The following is a 20993-nucleotide window of genomic DNA, read 5'->3' on the forward strand; positions in this document are numbered from 1 at the left end:
TTTGGACTGGGTAAGAGTGGTCTGTTTAACTCAGACACTCTGTTCATCACCACCCCCTTTTCTAAATCATCTTTCCTGCATAGGCACGAGCTCTATTGCCCCTTTTTGCAGCATGACAGTGACCTCCTGCTGCAATAAGTGCAAGTGCTCGTCCGACATAGGACGGTGCCTTGGGGGCACCAGACAATAACCGAATTGGATAAGCTTTCTGACCCACCTGTCCGTGGTGATGGACTCCCAGACGGGCAGGAACTGCTGGAGTCTCCCCCCGACCGGTGTTGTGTGGTCGGGGGGCAGTGACAAGGCGTCACTGTTTGCTGGCGGTAGAGGACCTGGAGCTGTTGTTGCCACGTCCTCTGCCTTTGGCGCTGTTGCTGCGATATCCACCTCGACTCTTGTTGGCATAAGTAGTCTGGGTGTTGCCTTTGTAGAATTGCGTGGACTGGGAAAGCTGACCCCTTGAGACTCCTCTAGTATTGGAGCGACGAAAGGACCCACCCCGAAACTGCTGGGACTGCAAGGCACCCATGGATTTTACAGTGTCAGTGTCCTTCATTTTTTCTAGGGTGGTGTCAACCTCTGGGCAAACAGGTGATCTGGGTTGACCGTTTGGTTCAGGATGGTGGTTTGGATGTCTGGCTTAAAACCGGAGATACTCAGCCAGGCATGTCTCCGAAGCATAACACTGGTGTTAATAGCTCGCGCAGCGGTATCGGCTGCATCCAGAGCGCACTTAATGGAAGCATTGGATATTAGCTTCCCCTCTTGGATTAGCATCTCAGCCCCTTCTTTTTACTGATCAGGCAGGCGTTGCAAAAGGGTCTCTAGTGTATCGTAGTGCGCCCTGTCATAGCGCGCTAGAAGCGCCTGTGTGTTTGAGATGTGCCATATGTTGGCTGCCTGTGCTGCTACCCTCTTCCCCGAAGCCTCAAAGACCTTGGATTCCCTGTCTGGGGGAGGAGCATCACCCGTAGTCTGAGAATTAGCCCTCTTCCGGGCATTCGAGACGACAAGGGAGTCCAGAGGCAACTGTCCTTTAATGTATGTAGGATCAGTAGGTGCCGCTTTGTATTTTTTGTCAATCCTAGGGTTTATCACCCTCGCCCTGGTAGGTTCCTTGAAGACCTCAGCAGCATGCTTTAAAACACCTTTTAGCATAGGCAGAGTTTTCACAGTCTTTTCCGATACAGAAAAAGTGTCAAAGAGAAAATCCACATCCACAGGGTCAGCATGCAGCTGGACATTGTGATTGTTAGCGGCCCGTTCAATGAGGGCATTGAAAGCAGCAGAGTCTTCAGTAGCTGAAGTCTTAGCAGAAAAGAGTTGAGGATCTTGTCCTGAATGAGGGTCCCCAGGGTCACCACCAGCTGCCCAGGGCTCATTTGTATCCTCAGCCGAGTCCATCTTTTTGAGAGGGATTTTGTAAGACTCCAGTTGGGGTTCTGGGGTGATTTTCCTCTTCAGAAGGGAAAGCCTGCCCGTTTCGGCGTCGATGAAGTGTTCTTGACGCTCCTCCTCCGTAGGTTGTCGAGGTCGCGGGCCATGGACCACCAACGACGCCTTCGTGGCCGAGGAGACCTTCTCGGGCACGCCGGCCCCCGGCCTAGGAGCGAAAGCCTTCGGCGCCGTCTTAGGCGGCAAGGTAAAGAGGATCAGCGTGGACGCCTTAACCGGTTTCTCCACAGGCTTGGCAGGCAGAGGGTCCTTCGGCTTGACCGCTGCAGTGCCGTCCCTGATGCGTTGCAGGGAGTCAGTGACCTTTTTGGTGAATGCGGCGGATGGACGCGCCGGTTCAGCGGAGTCCTTTGAGGCCACCTTTGGAGCCGAGTCCTTCGAGGCCATCTTCAAAGTCGACTCCCGTGGCGCAGCACCCTTGGCCTTGTCATGTGGACGCGGGGCAGAGAGGACCTTCGGGTCATCGGGTCGCTTCTTCGGGTCGCCGTGAGTTTTCTTCGGTTCGTTGACAGCCTTCTTCGGGTCAACTGGGCCCTTGCCGGCGTCGACCGCCTTTGGCGCCGACGTGCCGAACACCTTCACCTTAGTCTTCGGCGCGGCAGCCTTTGGCTCGGCGCCCTTGACTTGGCCTTTCGGCTCGACAGCCATCTACGGCTTCTTCGGCGCCGAGGCCTCAGAAGTCTTCGATCCGACTAATGCGATGCGCACTTTCGGTTTCGATACTTGCACCTGCGCAGTATCTGGCGTCGAGACCGTTGGTTTCACTTTTGGTTTCGTTTTGACCGGGAGTGGCTCCGTATCAATGTCCATGGCCGGGGCCGTGGAACCCATATCGAGGTCTTGGGTAAGGCCCGAAGGCGATCCCTCGACCTGGGCTTTATAGACAGGCACGGCCCCAGAGTCAGTTTGAGGGAGCTCCTCGTCCGAGCTATCCTCCATGGCCCCGAGGGCCCCGTCGTCGTCTCCTACCTCCTCGACTACTTCAACGCATTCGAACACCTCGGCATCAGCGTCGTAGTCCTCTTCGACGTCCGACGCGGGGTTCGATTCCGAAACGTCCTGGATATATTCTTCCTCGACATCCCCAGCATCGAAAATGTCCGTAGGCGCCGGAGCAGATTGCTGGGCCTCCAGGCGCGCAGCTCGTCGGAGCTTGAGTGTCTTCTTTGACCTGAATCGTGAACAGGCCATACACTTGGCCTCATCGTGGTCCGGCGACAAACACTGTTGCACACCGGGTGGACGTCGATGTGTGGGTACTTCGAGTTACAGACCGGACATCTCTTGAATGGACTTCGGTCCATGATGGATGGTCGATAAGTCAGGAGCGCGGAAGTACAGAAAGCGGCTCGGAGCCGAGCTAGAAGAAAGTAAGCCGAACGCAAGACAATACCGACGTATAGACTAAAGATCTTTTGGTCTCAAGGAAGTTTTTCTATCGATTCTGACAAGAGGGAATTAAAGACATCCGAACCCAATGGCGGAAAAAAACAATCTGAGGATGGAGTCGATGCCCATGCGCACTGTAGTCCAGGGGAGGAGCCAACTATCTTGTGATACTTCGAAGACTCTTCCAGGACAACAGTGTGCAATCATCCGGACCCAACACTAGGCGGCGATCTATGCACAGATATGAATTCAGCAGCCCACATGCCTCGAACACAATCTAACAATGGAGTCGATCCCCATGTGCACCATCACGGAAAGGATAAGTCACCTCGTGACTGGAAAGACACCCCGTGTTTGTGGAGACTGTAAAGCTCCCGTGAACTTAACAGTCTCAGTGTCTTTCTTCCTTTTTTCAAGTGCAGTGTCCACAGCCGGGCCAAAAAGTTGTTGTTGGTTGAAAGGCTGGTTGAGGATAGTAGTCTGGACTTTCTGCTTATAGCCTGAAATGCGCAGCCAGGCATGTCGCCTAAGGAGCACACTGGTATTGATGGATCTAGAGGCAATGTCTGCTGCGTCAAGTGCCCATTTCATTGACGCATTTGAAATTAGCTTGCCCTCTTAAATGAGATCATTTGCGTGTGTTTTATATTGGTCAGGCAAATGTTGTAGTAGTGTTTCTAACTGGTCGTAGTCAGCCCATCATATCTTGCGAGCAGTGTCTGTGTGTTGCCTATGCGCCAGTGATTGGCTGTTTGCGCAGCTACCCTTTTGCCAGAAGAGTCTAGCAATTTTGATTCTTTATCAGGGGTGGCGCTTCCCCGGAGGTTTGGAAGTTAGCGTGCTTTCCATCGTTGGAAACCACTAGAGAATCCAAAGGCAGCTGTCCCTTAATATAAGCAGTCTATGCAGGGGCAGGTCTATACATTTTTCTATTCTAGGGTTAAGAATCCTGGCACGTACGGGATCTTTAAACACTTAGGAAGCTTGTTTATTGACTCCCTTAATCATTGGCAACATTTGCTCTGTCTTTTGGGACTGTTTAAATGTATTCAACAGAAAGACCTCTTCTGCTGCATCTGAGTGACGCCATGATAGATGGCAGCCCTATTAATCAACTATCCAAAACCAATATTGTCATCTGGGGAGATGGTTTTGAGGGGTACGTGTGTGGACTTGGGACGTCTGGTACGTCTGTTGGGATAGGGTACTCCCAATCATGTGGGTCGGTTGGATACGTGAAAGGGTCTTCTGTCACCCCCTACCCCTAGGTCCTCATCATCATCATCTAAAGGTGTATGAGGTGGAGAAGTCTCAATTGGAGGCGTAATAGATTTAGAGAGAGGAAGTGGGTTAATAGGAAGTATAGAAGAAGAAGGATGAATAGGCGATGTGGCAGAGTCCTTCACAGGCACTGGATGAACAGGTGCGGTGTCCAACTTCCTCTTCCTATATGGCACAGTGGTGACATGTCCTGTTTCTGGATCAATATAAATCTTTTTCTGTTTAGGATCAACAGGATCCAGATGAAAAAGTTCCTTTTCCTCAGGAACCTCGTTCAGCGCCGATTTTTTCGGTTACATGGCGGGTTGGTGTTGATTTTTATTGTCTTTGGCCTTAGGAGGCGTGAGAGTCCTTAGGCCTAGCTTTTGGTTCTGAAGCTCTTGGTTTCGGAGCCGAAGCGGGATCTTTAGACTTGGAAACATTCAAATCCGGTTTATCCACGGGCCTCCGGGTTTTCGGGGCCTATTTGTCCTTAGAGGTGGAAGGCGTCGGAACAGATTCCGGAGCCGAGAGTTCTTTTGGTTTCAGTGCCGAAGGTGCCGGTGGGATTGGTACATACGGTTTGCTCGGTCCCGAGCTACCGGAAGGCTTTTCTTTTCTCTTCGGAGCCAGGCTCGAAGGTGGGGCTTCTGAAGTGAGTTTTCAGTCCCGACTGGGGCCAGCAGGCGAAGTCTTGACCATTGCCTTTGGAGGTGGGGTTGGGGTAGGGGCAGTAGTACTCATTCGTTGACCAGGAGTGATGGGGTCGTCCGAGTCTTCTGCCTCGGGCACGATTTGGATATCTTCAGAATCTTCTGAGGCATCTGGGCCTTTGTCGAAGATGTTCACTGGTTCCGGAGCTGATCTTTGCATGATGTGTAGACTAGCCCTTTGATCTCGAACGGTCTTCTTCGATCGAAAGGATGCGCAGGCTGGACAGCTGGACTCGTCGTGTTCAGGTGATAGGCACAGGTTGCAGACCTTGTGATGGTCATTGTGCGGGAATTTTGCTTCACACAGAGGCCATTTTTTGAATGGCGTCCTTTCCATGAGCCGTAGGCCTCATGGCGTGGATAGGCCCAACAGCACGCGTCGACGACTGGAATCGATCCGTTGAAAGTTGCATCAAGATGTTTGAAGTCAATCCGAAGAGTTATGGACGTTTTTCACGCCAAAGTAGTTTGAAATATCGATTTTGAACCGGAGCGCAAAAGTTGCAACCGAACCAAATGGCAGAAAAAAACAATCCAAGGATGGAGTTGATGCCCATGGGCCCTATCATCCAAGGGAGGAGTCACCTATCTCATGACTACAAAGACTTATTCCAAGACAACAACCTGCAAGCATCCGAGCCCAACACCAGATGGCGATCTAATGCCAAGTGTGAGATCTGCAGCTCATTTGCCTCAAACCTTTATTTCTCTCCATAGAAATACATAGACGGTTTTCCTTGAAAATTGTTTCAAGTGTGGAGTTGAATTGTATGAAAACCTGAAAAACTGCAACTGTACAAAAACTAATTTACTAACTGGTTCACTAGATGTCCTAGTGTGATATCTAGGCATATCACACTGAGTAGAAAAAGTAACTTAAAAAGTTATCTAAAAGGTAACACAAAGTAATCTGAAAAGCAATTTCGACATATTGACTTACCTATATTTCAATCAACTACACTTAAAACTGCATTCAATTGTAAAACATTGCATAAGATTTGGCAAAGCATTTATTTCACTTCGCAATGGTACAGTTTAGGGAGAGAACAATGGTACTGGGGACACTGTTAGTAGGAACCCAGTACACTTTCAGTCAAGTTGGACCAACGAACAGACAAAAATCTGGGGGTGACCATGTCAAAAAGGGCACTTTCCTACAGGTAGCTATATGGATTCCCCCGGGTGGACTTTTCTGCCTGAGGAAGATGTGTGCATAATAGTTATGTGTTCCTTTCAGCTGCTCTGGATAGAAGGGACATAAGTTCCCAACTATGACAATAAGGGCTGGCGATTTTAACTGCATTTTGGATGGAGATGTGAATATGTTCCACCTCCTCATCTATTCCCCCCCCCTTCCGCATAACACTAAACTGGGTAGGTCTAGAGCACTGCCCATGTCTAGGGTGGATCGCATTGATGCACGGCAAGTCACATATCCAAAGGGTATGGAATACACTTTCCATTCAGAAATACATGGTATGTACAGCAGACAGGACAAGATCCTGGTAGCAAGAGAACTGGATGGCCAGGTGGTCGCAATGAAACACGATCATGCTTCGGTGCGCATAACATACGTGTGTCGTAGTGTACTTCTGTCTATTCCTATCTGGCATTTGCCTCCTGAGGAGGTATGTGATGGCACTTTTCGGTCTGATATTCGGGAGGCCCTGGGGAGCTTTTTGGATGGTAGCTAGAGGTCCACTGACAATAGGGCTAATAAATGGGACGCTCTTAAAGCTGTTCTTCGGGGGGGGTGTATATCTTTCTACGGTGTTGGGCTTTAATTGTCAGCTTGAGAGAGAGCTATGGGTTAAGAAGGTTGCATTGGCTGGAATGCAGTGGGCGGAACAGAGAAATTCCCTATTGCAGGACAAGATAGTAAAAGCCAAGCTGGCGGTGAGTGGGGCTAGGTTAGATAACTTCACACTGAGGGGATACATGGAGTTGCTGCATGGGCAGCGTGATTGGTGTGGCCACCTCCTGGCATGGCTCCTCCATAGGGAGAGGCTGGCCACTTTGATAATGTCCCTGCAGTCAGCAGATGGTAGCCTAGTCACAATGCAAGCTGCAATCAACAGGGAGATCTGCTGGTTTTTGCCGTGCCTTTACCAACAACGCGCAGATTGTGCTACTTCGGAGGTGAGGGAGTTCTTAGCCAGCTTAAATTTTGCCGAAACTGGGTGCTTCACAGCGTGAGGCCCTGGACTTCGCACTGACCAAGAAGAAGATATAAGAAGTGATAAAAGTCATTCCGCAACATAACTGCTCATGGTCTATAATGAAGCGGGAAAGAGGCGTACTCCACTAGACCATGACGGAGGTTCTTATAGTCATGCTTCCCAAAACAGACCGAAATCCAGAATGTCTCAGGCTTGTATCTTCAGCCGTTGTCCTTGATAAATGTGGATGTGAAAATCTTTTCTAAGTCAGGCAGCTGGTACACAAAGATCAATACAGGTTTATACCACAGAGAAGCACCTTCTTGAATATCTGCAGACTCAAGCATGCTATGCACGAGGTGCAGATTATTAAGACGAGGATGACAGTGGTGGCACTAGACATAAAAAAAAAGCTTTTGATATGGTTGGTTAGAAATACCTTTGGGTGGTCTTGAAACATGTGGGCTTTGGTGCAAACCTGCTGAAACGGATAGCGCTATTATACACTGGGCCATAGGCCAACGCCAAATCTTGGAATTAGGTCTCTTGTAGCCTGGACATACAGAGGGGTATAGACAAGGTTCCCAGTCTCCTCTCCGGTTTGTGCTGGACATAGAGCCACTTGAGGCATACATGAGAGCCATGATAAAGCGCCTGAGGATACAGGTGGGAGACCCTGAGCATATAGTATACCATATACTGATGATGCTCTGGTGTACGAATGTAGACTGGCGAGCGTGATGCAGTTGAGGGACATTGTGTGTGTTTGAGCGGTATTCCGACCTTCAGCTGAATGTGACTGTCACCGACAGTCCCCATCACAGGGTATGTCAGCGATATTGTAGACTCCATTCCAGACCACCACTTGCGGTGGGCATTAGATAACTTCTGGTACCTAGGAGTACTGGTGGCACACAAGACCAAAACTAAATTTGCGTATAACATGGGGAGAGCTCCGGGGCCTTTTGGAGCAAAGTACTGCAGTCAGTTACTGGCAGAATCACAGTCACCAAATGGTGTTCCAGCTCCATTGTCTTGATGTCCTGTACAACATGCAGTTTCCTTTAGGCCGTTTGACATTCCAGAGGCTGGACAGCCTCTTGATCGCCCCGGTTTGGGCTGGTAAGCACAGCCGAGTGGGACTTTGGGTCCTGAAGTTGGACATGGAGGATGGAGGGTTCGGATTGCCGGGTCTGGAACTGTACAAAAAGGCAGCATAGCTACAGCACACAGGTATTCTGGTGGCTCTAAAGGAGGGAAGAGGTTGTTGGGTACAAAGGGTGCGGATCAGCTGCCCCTGTCTTATGGAAGGGGCTAGGTTACACAAAGACTGCCTATATATTGTGTGAGAGACGGCGCGGAGATTACGCTACACCGGCCCCCATATTCCACAAGACTACCATTGTGGTGTTTGAATCTTTTGTGCAGATCAAATAAGTTATGGTACAGGAGTTAGGGACTGCAGGGGATTGCAAAACTTTGGAGGATCGGTTTCCAGGTGAGAGGTCTATAACGTTTGAGGAGGCTCAGGGCACGTTTGGCGTGGTCCCCGGTCAATTTATACATTTTGCCAAATTATTAACACAGCTGGTGACATTTGGACGGGTTGCCCACTGACCCAGTAGTGTCTGTAATGCTAGAGGTGGTGTTAGATGGGGCTGAGCTCGGGGGCTGGTCTCACAACTGTATGGCACACTAAAGCAGGATAGGCAGGCTACAACAATGGTTGCAAGTCTAAGTATGGAAATAGACTTAGAGGAGCCCTTGACGGATCAAAAGTAGCGCAGGAAGTTTCCTGTAACACACAATTTAAGCTAGCACACTTTTAGGTCTTGCATTGCGCTCATCTTTCGCCGAAGAGTTTGCAGGGTGTATTTGTAGGACTAGATCCGACTCCTGCACCAGGTGTGCAGCAGATGAGAGATTAATTGCATATGGCCTGGGGGTGTCAAGACGTGGCATCGTATTGGAAAGTGCTGGCAAGCAAACTTCGAGAGGTGACTGACATACATATAGACCACATGATCCACCACTGCCTCCTACATCTCATACCGAGTCCAAGTGTGAGCAAAGTCCAAAACAAATTTGCAGTGCTGGGTCTGCTGCTGGCTAATCGTAGCATATGATTCAGAAAAGGGGGTGGTGATGAACAGAGTGTCTGAATTAAGCAGACCACTCTTATCTTATCCAAAGATCAGGGCTTGATCCATCACCGTTATTTATCTCACTGCACCATCCCAGCTCAGAACCTGGCTATATGCAAATCAGTCTGTCCCTGGCCCAGTGCATCATGGGAACAGGGCAGACTAAACTACCAAGCCAATTCTTCACCAGAAAGGAGACAAGCTACCGGGGACCAGTTTCTGGCATTTCAGCCGTCTTCGGCCCGGCTTGCTTGAATCCTGATGGTGCAGTGAGAAAGGGACTCATGTCTGAGTATACCCTGCCACACCTATAGTGAGTCCCTTGCTCATTGCACCATCAGGATTCAAGCAAGCCGGGCCGAAGACGGCTGTAATGCCAGAAACCAGTCCCTGGAAGCTTGTTTCCTTCCCAGTGAAAGAATTGGCTTGGTAGTTTGGTTTGCCCTGTTCCCATCATGCACTGGGACAGGAACAGACTAATTTGCATATAGCCAGGTTCTGAGCTGGGATGGTGCAGTGAGCTAAAAAACGGTGTTGGATCTAGCCCTGATCTCTTGACTGGGTGAGAGTATTCTGCTTAATTCAGAAACTCTGTCCATCACCACCCCTTGCTGTTTAATTAATCGTAGCATAGCCATAAGAGGGATGTCTCCTCAGGTAACTACACATAAAAAGAAGTGTAGGGATGCGGGTGAGTGGGCTCTGGCTGAGGGGTGTCAGAAGCAAGAGATTTGGATGGACGAGATGCGTTAAAAATTCAAAAGACCCTTCCAAATGAGATTTGACATTCACTAAACTCTCATCTGTACAAGATTATAAATTGGTGAGCTTGTTTACATTAATTCAACATACAAAATGCTGTAATTTTTGCACTTACTAACATTCCAGTGTTCTAACTGGATTTTTTTCCGTCTAATCTGTAAATAGGACAAACATAATCTGACTACCAAACCTAGCTTATAAATGAAACCCACATAGAGCAGGGTAGAACACCACAATAAGACGACTTAAGTCTGGCTCTTTCAATTAAACCAAAATGCAATGTACTCAAATGTGCAACTCTGAAACGAGTGATTGATTTTCCAGATGGGCAAAACAAGCCATTCCTTTCCTTTTAACAGACTAACAAAGTTGCACTTACTTGTCCAAGTCCTCCCGTGCCACAGCCATATGGTAGGCAGACTCCAAGGTCAACACTCCCTGGAAAAGTTGCATTGCTAGGGGCATACTGGTCTCCACGTTCTCAATAGCATAAAGAGCAGAGCATACGCAGTCGCATGCAGATTCATGCAGATTTGAAGGAGTCTCGTCACGCTGCTAGATGGAGAACACCACAATGAGAATTAAAATTAACAATTTTGTTAAAAAAGTTAACACATACCAGAACTTTCCAACTTGTTTTAGGACTTTGATAGAAGAGAGGTGGCCATGATGATTAGCACTGCGTATATATACACCCTTCTCCGCATAAACCCCATTTACAGGCTAAGGCCAGATTACATATTAGAACAAGGTGGTAGCAATAATAAACAGTGTCTGAGAGTGCTACTCAGTGTTTGCGTCACTTTTCAACTACCAACAGTATCTTCTCAAAAGAAAAAAAAATAATTTGAGGAAAATAATGTTATTAAAAAACACATTCATTCGACAATCGCTAATGGAGCAGGACCTCAGACCAAGAGAGGAAAATGTTACCCTGAAATCATCTGTTCATGGCAGGTTGTGGTGTAGATCGACAAGCTTTGGATACTGTTGCCATTTAATGTTGGGTCCAGATGTGTGAAAGCAGTTTCTCTCAAATAAATCTTTCCAGTTACAAGGCTTACAGAGTGCCAGTATCAAGTGGCGTAAGACTCTTCAAGTGCGCCTCACACACCTTGAGGCGACTCTAGAGTGCGTTGTTGCAATAGTACACCTCTATGAGGTATTGCGACTCGGAATTGGGCCACCGTAATAATGATTGAAATGGCTTGACCAAGACTTATGCGGATCATTATTATGCTCTTTGTATTATCTTCCTATTCGAATGTGGAAAATTATTTTGAGTACCGATTCCCGTTTGGCCTCCTCATCCTGCCACTCATTCCGGTTTTTTCAATACGTGTGACCCAATTGGATATTTCCGTTGTGGTTATACATAACTCATAGTGTGAGACTCGATTTTACTTCTATAGAGTTACTTCATTGGGATCGACCCATTCGGATAATCGGGACGATTGTTATTGAACTGAACTCTTAGTGTGAGAATCAATTCTACATCTATCCAGTTACTTCATTGGGATCGAACCATTTGAATAATTGGGACGATTGCGACTGAACTGGAGCTTTATGTGCACATTCTCATCTACATGATTTGATGATACATGCGTCACATATTTCAGCTGCATTAGCCTTGAAAAAGTCCCTGTACTTATTGAATAGTACGGACGAAACACGTGTCGGCTGTCGTTTTATCAACTGAAAAATCACTTTTGAGGATCAATAAAGAAAAAGATGGCATAAATTTGAACTTTATTTATTGTGTTCTGTCCTACACTACAAGTTGCTGATTGCATTTTGGACTTATTGCTGTTATGACTATAAATCATTTTAGTCTTGAATGTATTTCCATTTGAGGATTATGCTCTCTTGACCATTCTTGTCTAGATGTACATTTGTCAATCCTTTGGGTTTGACGATTTTGTTCCTTCCTGGTACTGGGGGATATTGGTCTATGTAGCGTTCCGTCTTTGATATTTAGAAAGATTAGCTTGACTCTCCAGCATTGATTCTCACTGTACTGTCATAAGTGTATGTGCGGTTTCTTCCAAATTCTTGGAAACACCACTACCGATTTTTGTATACCTTATTTCCAGTTACAAGTTAGAGGCACTCCTCTTGGTGATAATGCGCATGGGCATCAAATTCATTGTTAGATTGTTCTCCAGCACAGCGGGTGAGAATGGAGAGTAAAATGAAGTGACGAGTAAAGAGATTTCCATGAAATAAGGAACGAATATAAAAAGAGCGAAGAAACTGCAATGGCCACAGGTATCTGGGGAGGAGGGTGGACGGCATGTGAATCTACCACACAACATTCCACAAGTCGGAGGCAAGTGTGGCTGTAGATACACTTGCTTTGCATAGACTGTAAAATAGTTATCCTCAAAAGCAGTGGCTAAACTGTTGGTGTTGCAGTTGTTTAGAAAAGTTTACGTAGCACATTAGCTTGCTGGCCTGCAAGAACATCCCCTTAGATGTGTTTAGTAAAAGATTGTGGTGTAGACCATGTAGCTGCTTTACATATTTCATCTATTGGGATGTTTCCTAGGAAGGCCATAAAAGTTCATTTCTTTTGAGTAGAATGTGCTCTAGGACTTGCAGGCATTGTTCTTTTAGCCTTAGCCTAACATGTTTGAATCCATTTAACTATCCATTTGCAATGCCTGATTTGGAAAAGGCCTTTCCTTTATACGGTAGTAAGAAATCAACAAGATGTTGAGTTTTTTTAAAAGGTTTTGTTCCATCAGTGTAGTACATAAGGGCTCTCTTAATAACTAAATGTATGGAGAGCTTTTTACGCAACAGTATGGTTGTGGGAAACAAACAGGTAAATCAATTGATTGACTGAGGTGGAACCTATAGTTTCTTACCCTTCGGTGTAGTTTTGCAGCTTGAAGACTTTCTGGATTCACTATGCTGTGCATTATTCCACCATCTCGTGGTGGGGTCCAGAATTATAGTCTGTTTTCTCTTTTTTTTTTCGTGGCCCAGTTGGGTGTCGACATACCATTTGGTGTCCTTTGTGCCGTCGACGTGCTTCCTCCGGAAGCTCCCACCTTTGGTCACCATCTTTTTTCTTGTCTTGTGTTCTTCTTGTTTTTTCTCTTGCTTTCTAAAGTCTTTTTCATATTTTAATCCCTTTCCTCCTGTCTCATCTTTCTGGCGGAGGAGGGTGGGTTCACTAGTGAATCCAGAAAGTGTACCCCACTTCCGGAATATTCTGTATTTCCTGTTGGTAGATCTCCCATGCGTGGGATGCTGATATCTGCCTGCTGAGTGGATCTGCTTCCACATTGTCCTTCCCCGGGAGATGTATTGCTAGTGGAATGGCCCATGTCCATATTTCCTGTGCTAGCCCTGATAGTGCTACTGTTTGTGTTCCTCCTTGTTTGTTGTTGTAGAACATGGTTTTGGTGTTGTCTGTTTGGATCAACACCCTGTTTGTCAAGCTCCTCTTGAAAGGTTTTTAACCCTTTTGATGCTGATGACTAGCTCAGTTCGTCATCACCCACGGGTGTCGTGTGCTGATGACGAGCTGAGCTCGTCATGGTGCCACTAAAATGGCAATTTCCAGCACAGGGGGGAGGGGGGGGGGGGGGGTGGACGCCCAGCAGCCATGTGGTTAAGGCTAGTAACACTGGCTTTAGTTCCAGGTAGTTGATTTGCTTGACTGCATTTCTACTGCGACCATAGCCCCCTCACCTTCAGCTTGTTCATTTGCGCGCCCCACCCCAGCTGGGAGGCGTCCGTTTGATGGTCACTGTTGGAGTTGGCTGTGTGAATGGTTTCCCCTGGGATATGTTTTCTTTGTTCCACCACACCATTTCCTGATGCACTTCGTGTGTGACAACCACTAGATCTTCCCAACTCACTGTTGCCTATGACCATTGCTGCTGTATCCATTTCTGGAATGGTCTTGTGTGTAGTCGAATATTCTGGACTAGGTGAATGTATAACATTATCATTCCCATCAGCTTGCTCACCGTCCTCACTGCCAGAACTTGCCATGGCGGTAAGGACGCGCTTCCTTCAGTATTGTCAATGCTGGGGAACACTTTGGCACGTATGGTGTCGATCTCCGCCCCTAAGAATATCTTGATTTGCTCCCATTCTGTTGAGTATTTTTCCCAATGGATTGAGAAACCCAGTTGTATCAGTGTTAATATGACCCGCTGGATGTGTTGGTTGCATTGGCTGTACGAACTAGCCTTTACGATCCAGTCGTCGAGGTAGGGATATAAGTGTATTCCTTGCCTTCGTAGGCGTGCTTTGACAGCTGCCAGGTATTTTGTAAACACCCTTGGTGCGGATTTGAGTCTGAATGCCAGTACTGTGAACTGGTAGTGACTTTGGTTGATCACAAACCTTAGTAGATGTTTGTGCTTGTGGTTGATGTGGATGTGCAAGTACATGTCCTTTAAATCTATAGCTGCCATGTAATCCTCTAGTTGTATTTGTGGTATTACCTCTTGTAGGGAAGTCCTTTTGAATCTTTGAGTCCTCATGAATTTGTTCATGAACCTTAGATCTAGGATAGGTCTTAGAGTTTCGTCCACCTTTGGCACAAGAAAGTAAGTGGAGTAGACCCATTTGTTCCTCTGGATGTCTGGCACTATCTCTATCGCCTCCTTGCTGAGCTGTTCTTGCTCCTCTAGTCACAAGAGCGAGAGTTCCTTTGCCGAGTGTGCCTTGCTTCTTGGTTTTCGGTTTGGAGGTTGTTTCTCTAGCTCTATTCAGTATCAATAATGTATGATGTTTAGTATCCATTTGTCTGTTGCGATGTTCCTCAACTCCTGGATGAAGTCTCTTCTTCTGCCCCCTACTGGGTGTTGTGTGTTCGAGGTACTGTTTGTCATGGAACGTCCGGTTGCTGCTTTTTCTTATGTCTTAGTGCCCACCCCGAGGTGTTACAAGGGTGGGTGTTAACTTCATGGTGAAGTCACTTGGTGGGAGGCTGTAGGCCTCCTCTTCGTGTCTGTTCTCGTTCGTTTGCATACCCTCGATAGGACTGGCCCCAGGGCTGGTACTGCCAGTTCTGCTGCTGCTGCCCCTGCTGGCCTTGGTTGTTCCCTTGATAGACTTGTTGAAACATTTGGTGTGATGTGGTAGGCATGTTGCCCCCCCCCCACCACCTAGTCTTCTTGTGGGTGTTCCACTTCTCATCCATCTGAACAGCAGCGCTCCCGTGGACCTTGCGGTCTCGTTGTCCTTCTTGAGCTGAGTTTACTTGTAGTCAACTGGTGTGCTAGACAGTTGCTCTCTGTTAAAAGGTGTGGTCAGGATGTTGCTTTGCACCTCTGGCTTGAATCCTGAAATTCTGAGCCATCAGTGTCTTCTCTTGGTCACTCATATCATCATTAGTCTGCTGGACATCTCTGAAGCATCAAAGGCCGATTTCAAGCATGTGTTCACCATGCTTTTGCCCTCTTCTACCAGGTGAGCCGCTCTTTGTTGGTACTGGTCTGGTAGATGCCCTAGGAGTTGTCCCACTTCCTCCCAGTGCTGGTATGAGTGCCTGTTGATCAGGGTGTTGGAGTTTGCAATGCGCAAATGGATTGCAGAGTTTCTCTCCACCTTCCTCCCTGTAAGATCCATCCTTCTACTATCCTTGTCTGGAGGTGGTCTGGCATTACTGGGTACATTGGCCCTTTTCCTAGCTGTTGCTGTGATTATGGAATCGGCTGGTACTGACCCTTGGATGTATCCAGGGTCCTTTGAGGACTGTTTATACTTCTCCACTCCTTGGAGTCACAGCTTTGCATACTGGTGGTTTTTTAAAGGAATCTCTTCGTTGGTCCAGCACACTAGGGAGCATGAGCAGGAACCGACTCCTAGTTTGTTGAGGCAGTAGAGTTTCCAGGAAAAAACATGCCTTGGGCTTCTCCTCCTCCATCTTTACCCCATACGTTTGTGCAGCCTTTTGGACGACCATATTGTAGATCCCTATGTCGTATGGCGGTGAAGGCCTCGAAAGTTATGTGTTTACCCCTTTATCCGGCGATTCGGCTTTGAGATCATGCCATTCAAAGTCCTGTGCCTCAGAGGATGTCGAGTCCCAGTAGGACTGCTGATCCTCCTGTTCCTTGACTGGTTCAGGCGTTTTCGGAGGTTCGGCGTCCTAGTCGTCTTTCCACTTCGAGTTTCGGCGGGATGGTGTGTTGGCTTATCTTATCGTATAAGTCCCTTTTCTGCTGCAGGATGCTCGCCATTTCAGCCTCAAGCCTCCTCTTCTTCCTTTCCATCTTGGCGGTATGTTCGGCGTCGAGAGTTGGAGGGCTTCGCTTCGAGACCATCGACGTCGAAGTAGATGTTGGCCCATTATTTCTCCGCGCCGAGGTGTGCTTTTCGAGGGCAACCTTCGACAACCTAGACTTTTCGTGGGATTTCGCCGCCTGGGAGTACTTTTCATAGGTTCCGCTCAGCTGACTGTCCTTGCTGTTGCCTTCGTCGAATGTTTCGGTGGCAATGCTCCCTTTGAGGACTTTGCTTCACTACTACGAGTGTCGCTCGGGGCTTTAGCTTCACCATTTCGAGAGTTCCTCGAGTGTCCAGGGGTCGACAGCTCCCTTTTCTCCTTCGAAGTCTTCTTAAGGACCTCAACTACCTTGCAGTCCTCTGGTTCTTCGGCGATGTGGTCTTCCTCTATACCGGAGAGGCTCAAGTCTCGGAGCGATGGGGGTGGCCCCCTCACATGCATGGTGTGGCTCGCCTTTCTCTGCCTCTCTTACTCTGAGGGTCTTGGGGGTGAACGCTGAGCACGCGTTGCAGTCCTCGCTGTTGTGGTCGAGCGGCAGGCAGAGGTTGCAGAATGAGTGCTGGTCCTTCTGGGCGTACTTGTGGTGGCAATTGGTGCAAAACTTGAAAGGAGTTTTGTCCATCCCAACACTCAGGGAGCGCTTTGCGAGCGCATTCTCTGTTGAACGTCGATCTCTGTAGAAAACCTCTCTCGTCGGTTACCTAACCTGAAGTCTGGTGTAGCTGAAACGTTGATTTTCGTCGATTTTCTTCTCTTTGATTCCTCTTCTAAAAACTCTGGAACTCTTCGGTAACAGTCCAGTCCCAACGGCGGCTAAAAGAATCTGAAGATGACGGCCAAAGGTGGAAGCCTCCGTAGGGAGAATGTCGACGTCACGAAGGACACCAAATAGTGGTATGTCCATGCCCACCTGACTGGAAAAAAAGAGACCACTCAATCAAAAGGAGCCCTGGGGGGAATAATGGAAGAGGCCGCCCCCCACTAAGTCAATATTCAACAACAAAGGCCTCCCCCACCTAACACCAATTCTCGTTGGACCAATGGCAGAGTTAAACGACCAATTATCCTACTGCCATCGATGCGTTCCTTAATGCGAATCCATAGGGTCGTGGTGTGTTCTCGCTTACATAAAAAGTTACACCCAGGTCTAGTCCCACTCTAAATTGTGAAAATAAAGTGAGCAAAGAGGGAGTACCTCACGGTAGCAACACACGAGGGGGTTCCTGGCGAACAATTGCCAGTTTACCCACTTCTCATCATTGGCCACTCTCTCTTTGTTGTGAGTAAAGAACAAAAGAAAAAAACACAAATAGTGATACCCCAACTAATATTAGTATAGTGCTCAATTAGGAAACCTATACGTCCCTTCATCTAAATTAAAGGTGAAATAATATGTGTATGCACCTAGAACCCCTGTGATAGCCAAAGGCAATCGGCCACCACTGCTAAAATATGGAGAGACTTGCTAGCTTAACTTTATTCTGATGCCGCAAGAATTCCCAATTAAAAATGGTTCCTAATATACCATATATATTTACTCAATGCCGACATGTTTCATTGCTATAAACTTCAGCAGCTTCGTCAGGGCAAAATTGGGGTTCTGCTTTCAATCTTTACTTTTGTTGGTTCACAGGACCGGATGGCTGCCAGTTACTGCATACCTGCAACCATCACAAGCATTCAACAACGTGTCATTAGATCACGTGTTTACTGGTGGCGCAATTAAAATCTGGCCCCCGCTACAGAGTGCACTCTGTCATGAACACTGCTCCCGTTTGCAAAACGGGAGCAGGGTTCATGACCGAGTGCACTGGGTAGCGGGACAGATTTTAATTGTATCTGCAATGGAAGGAATTTGGGGTTGGTGCGGAGGACAACCATGTCTATGGAGTTGGATAAAGCTCACAACACGTCTGGGTGGGGTAATAGCAATTAAAAATGCCACTTTCCAAGAGAAATTTAAGGGGGCAGGTGTTAATGGGTGGCTTAAATGGAGGGTCCATGAGTCACTTAAGGACAATGTTAACATTCCATGAAGGACTTAATTAATGGTATTTTGGACATATATTCATACCAGTCTCTTGTTGTTCCACCCCTGGTAGGCTGACAAACCAGTTCTTGCTTACCAAGGATCATCCTTCTTATGAAACCTTTCTTGATCTCCAGGTCCAAAATTTGGCAAAATTTTAACTTTAGGTTTTGCTATGATACATTGGAATTGAGGTCATTAACAGCATTAAGGAGCTTACAGGATCGATGTCCATTTGTCTCTATGTACCATGTGTTCACAGTCAGTCAAATACACTTGATTTGATACATTTTTATTTTCGGTATATGAAATACAATAGATCAAAAGATTAAAAACACAAATAAATAACATGATAAAAAATTAATTATGTCACAGACCATGGGGCATTATGCAATTTAATCCTCGAAGCCACCACTAAAAAATTTGCCACACTAAATGTGGTGCGGATGCTACTCAAAGACTGAAGGAAAACCAATGCCAGTCTCACTTGCGTAAAGCCAGCCTCCTTCAAAATAGTCTGCAAGTATTTTTTTCTAATGTCCGAGAAGAGCCCGCAAAACATTACAAAGTGCATTGTGTCTTGGGTTAAAAATTGATCACAAGTGCAAGGGGTGGCTAGATCTGGTTTAACCCAAGTTGGGTAGTTACCCAAATAAAAATGAATCAAATTAAACCTGAACTTTACCAATAAAAAACTATGAAATAGCTTGGTGACAGTTTTAAGGTAATGCTCAAGTGAGGTTGAACGTAAGAGCATATAGTGGGATCGCACAGTGGGTTTCAACAGTTCCCTATCCTCTCTAGCTAGACTGGCCCTTTCCATAAACTGTTTTTTGAGGTATACACCCGTTACAACGCATCTTTTACAACTACCTACTATTACAACGCATCTTTTACAACGCATACCATTACAACGCATTGCGCTGGGGGGCGCTCTAGGATAGGGAATAAGTATAATTTACTATCCAACACCTTCCCTAGTGTCCACGGGGACTGGAGTTTGAATAGTAAATTATACTTACCACTATCCAGCACCTCAAAGCGCTATGCGTTGTAATGGTATGCGTTGTAATGGTCGCGTTGTAATAGTAGGTAGTTGTAACGGTATGCGTTGTAACATGGTACATCCGTTTTTTGACCAAATACACATACGCCTTCCTGATATAGGATGGTGACAAGAAGAGATCCGGGCGTACCAGATGTTCAAAAGATTTTCTCAGGTACTCCAACCAGGGCACTTTATGGGAATTAATTAAGGACATAACATCAGCTAGAATCGTGTGGTTGAGGGTTAGTTACTTATTAAGCCAGATCTTCAGCCAGAATGTTAAAGGCGCCAGGTTGAGCCTGTCGGTGACATAATCCAGGCCCATCTCCGCGTGCGTAGAAAAAGTCGGATTCAACTGGGGCATGGACAACACGGAACGCAGGAACCTGTTTTCTACCCTCTGGATAGTTTCTAAATGTACATGTCCCCATAAGGCCGACCCATACATCGCGATTGAAATGCATTTAGCGTTGTAGACCTTGAGCAGGGCCTCCATCGGCCTGGCCCCCAACCTTTTTGTGAAACCCATGAGTGCCGCGGTTGATCTAGCCACAGATAGACTCTTTGCCCTTACCTGAGGGCCCCAAGAGCCTCTCTCGTCAAAGAGCACCCCCAGGTATGGGAAAACAGCTACCCTTGTGACCACCTCTCCCTTGCATTTAAAGATTTTTGATTTACCACTATTTCTATGGAATTCGACCACCATGGTGTGAGATTTATTAGCATTTACCTTTAGGTCCAGCCTGTCCATAAATGCCCCAAATGCATCAAGTAAAAGCTGCAGGCCGTTGCCAGTACAGGCTATGAGGACGGCGGCTTCCGCGTATAGGAGAGCAGGGATCTTAGTTTCTCCTATACGCGGGACGTCCCCACCCACCTCCTCCAGATGTTGTCCTAGGCCATTGATGTAGATAGTAAAGAGGAGGGGGGCCAAAATACAGCCCTGGCGCACTCCACGCCTAGATTTAAAACTGGAAGTGCACCTTCCCTCATTAGTGACCCGGATTTGGGAGAACAGCTCTTGGTGGAGCGATGCCATAAATTTAACTAGTGCCCCGTCAATACCAAGTTCCAAGAGAATTGCCTATAGCTTGGCCCTGTTCACCAGGTCGAAGGCCAAGGAGAGGTCCATAAAAGCCAAAAATAGCGACCCCTCCTTGGCTACCGTATACCTGGCGATCAGCATGTGCAAATTGGAGCACTGCTCCAGGGTACCTCTTTTCTCCCTAAATCCATACTGGATGTTTGATAACCCTCCACACCCCTCAATACTGACCCTCAACTTAACCAGAAGGACTCTGCCTAAGATCTTTATTGCAGAATCTAGGAGGGATATGGGTTTATAACACCCTGGGTCGTCTCGCCGAACTTTTTTAAAGATCGGCACTATAATTGAGGTAGCCCAAGAAGTAGGAAAAAGGTTTCAGTTAGCAGCGTTAAATATATTAGACAGTATTCTAGCCCAGAGTTTCGGGGAATGTTTATAAAAATCAACTGGCACCCCGTCTGGTCCTGGGGCTTTATTTTTAGTTGACTCTGAGATTGCTAGCTCCACTTCTACTTCATTAAAAACTACTGGTCCAGCCTCAGGGATTAGCCCTATATAGCCAGGGGCTACTGAGTCTAGATCGCCGTAGACTGCTCTAAAATGACTCAGCCATTTGTCATCGGGAATGACAGTCAGTAACACAATTGTCCGAGTCCGAGAAATAAGGCTCATTAATTATTGTCCAAAATTTGCTGCTATTCCGAAGAACATCTATTGAGAGTAGATTATC

The 20993-nt window shown here is 47.1% G+C and overlaps 1 protein-coding gene across 2 annotated transcripts in view; it reads right to left on the reverse strand.

The window, feature by feature from the left end:
* TNPO3 (transportin 3) overlaps positions 1-20993 on the reverse strand; it is a 1270791-nt gene that overhangs the window by 864671 nt on the left and 385127 nt on the right. For both annotated transcript variants that reach the window (XM_086918869.1, XM_086918868.1), the window contains exon 6: positions 10262-10437. In XM_086918869.1, coding sequence (XP_086774995.1) covers positions 10262-10437 — 176 coding nt within the window. The remainder of the gene's footprint in view (positions 1-10261; positions 10438-20993) is intronic.

Source organism: Lissotriton vulgaris, chromosome 1_1 (assembly GCF_964263255.1).
Source record: "Lissotriton vulgaris chromosome 1_1, aLisVul1.2, whole genome shotgun sequence".
NCBI classification, from domain to species: Eukaryota; Metazoa; Chordata; class Amphibia; order Caudata; family Salamandridae; genus Lissotriton; species Lissotriton vulgaris.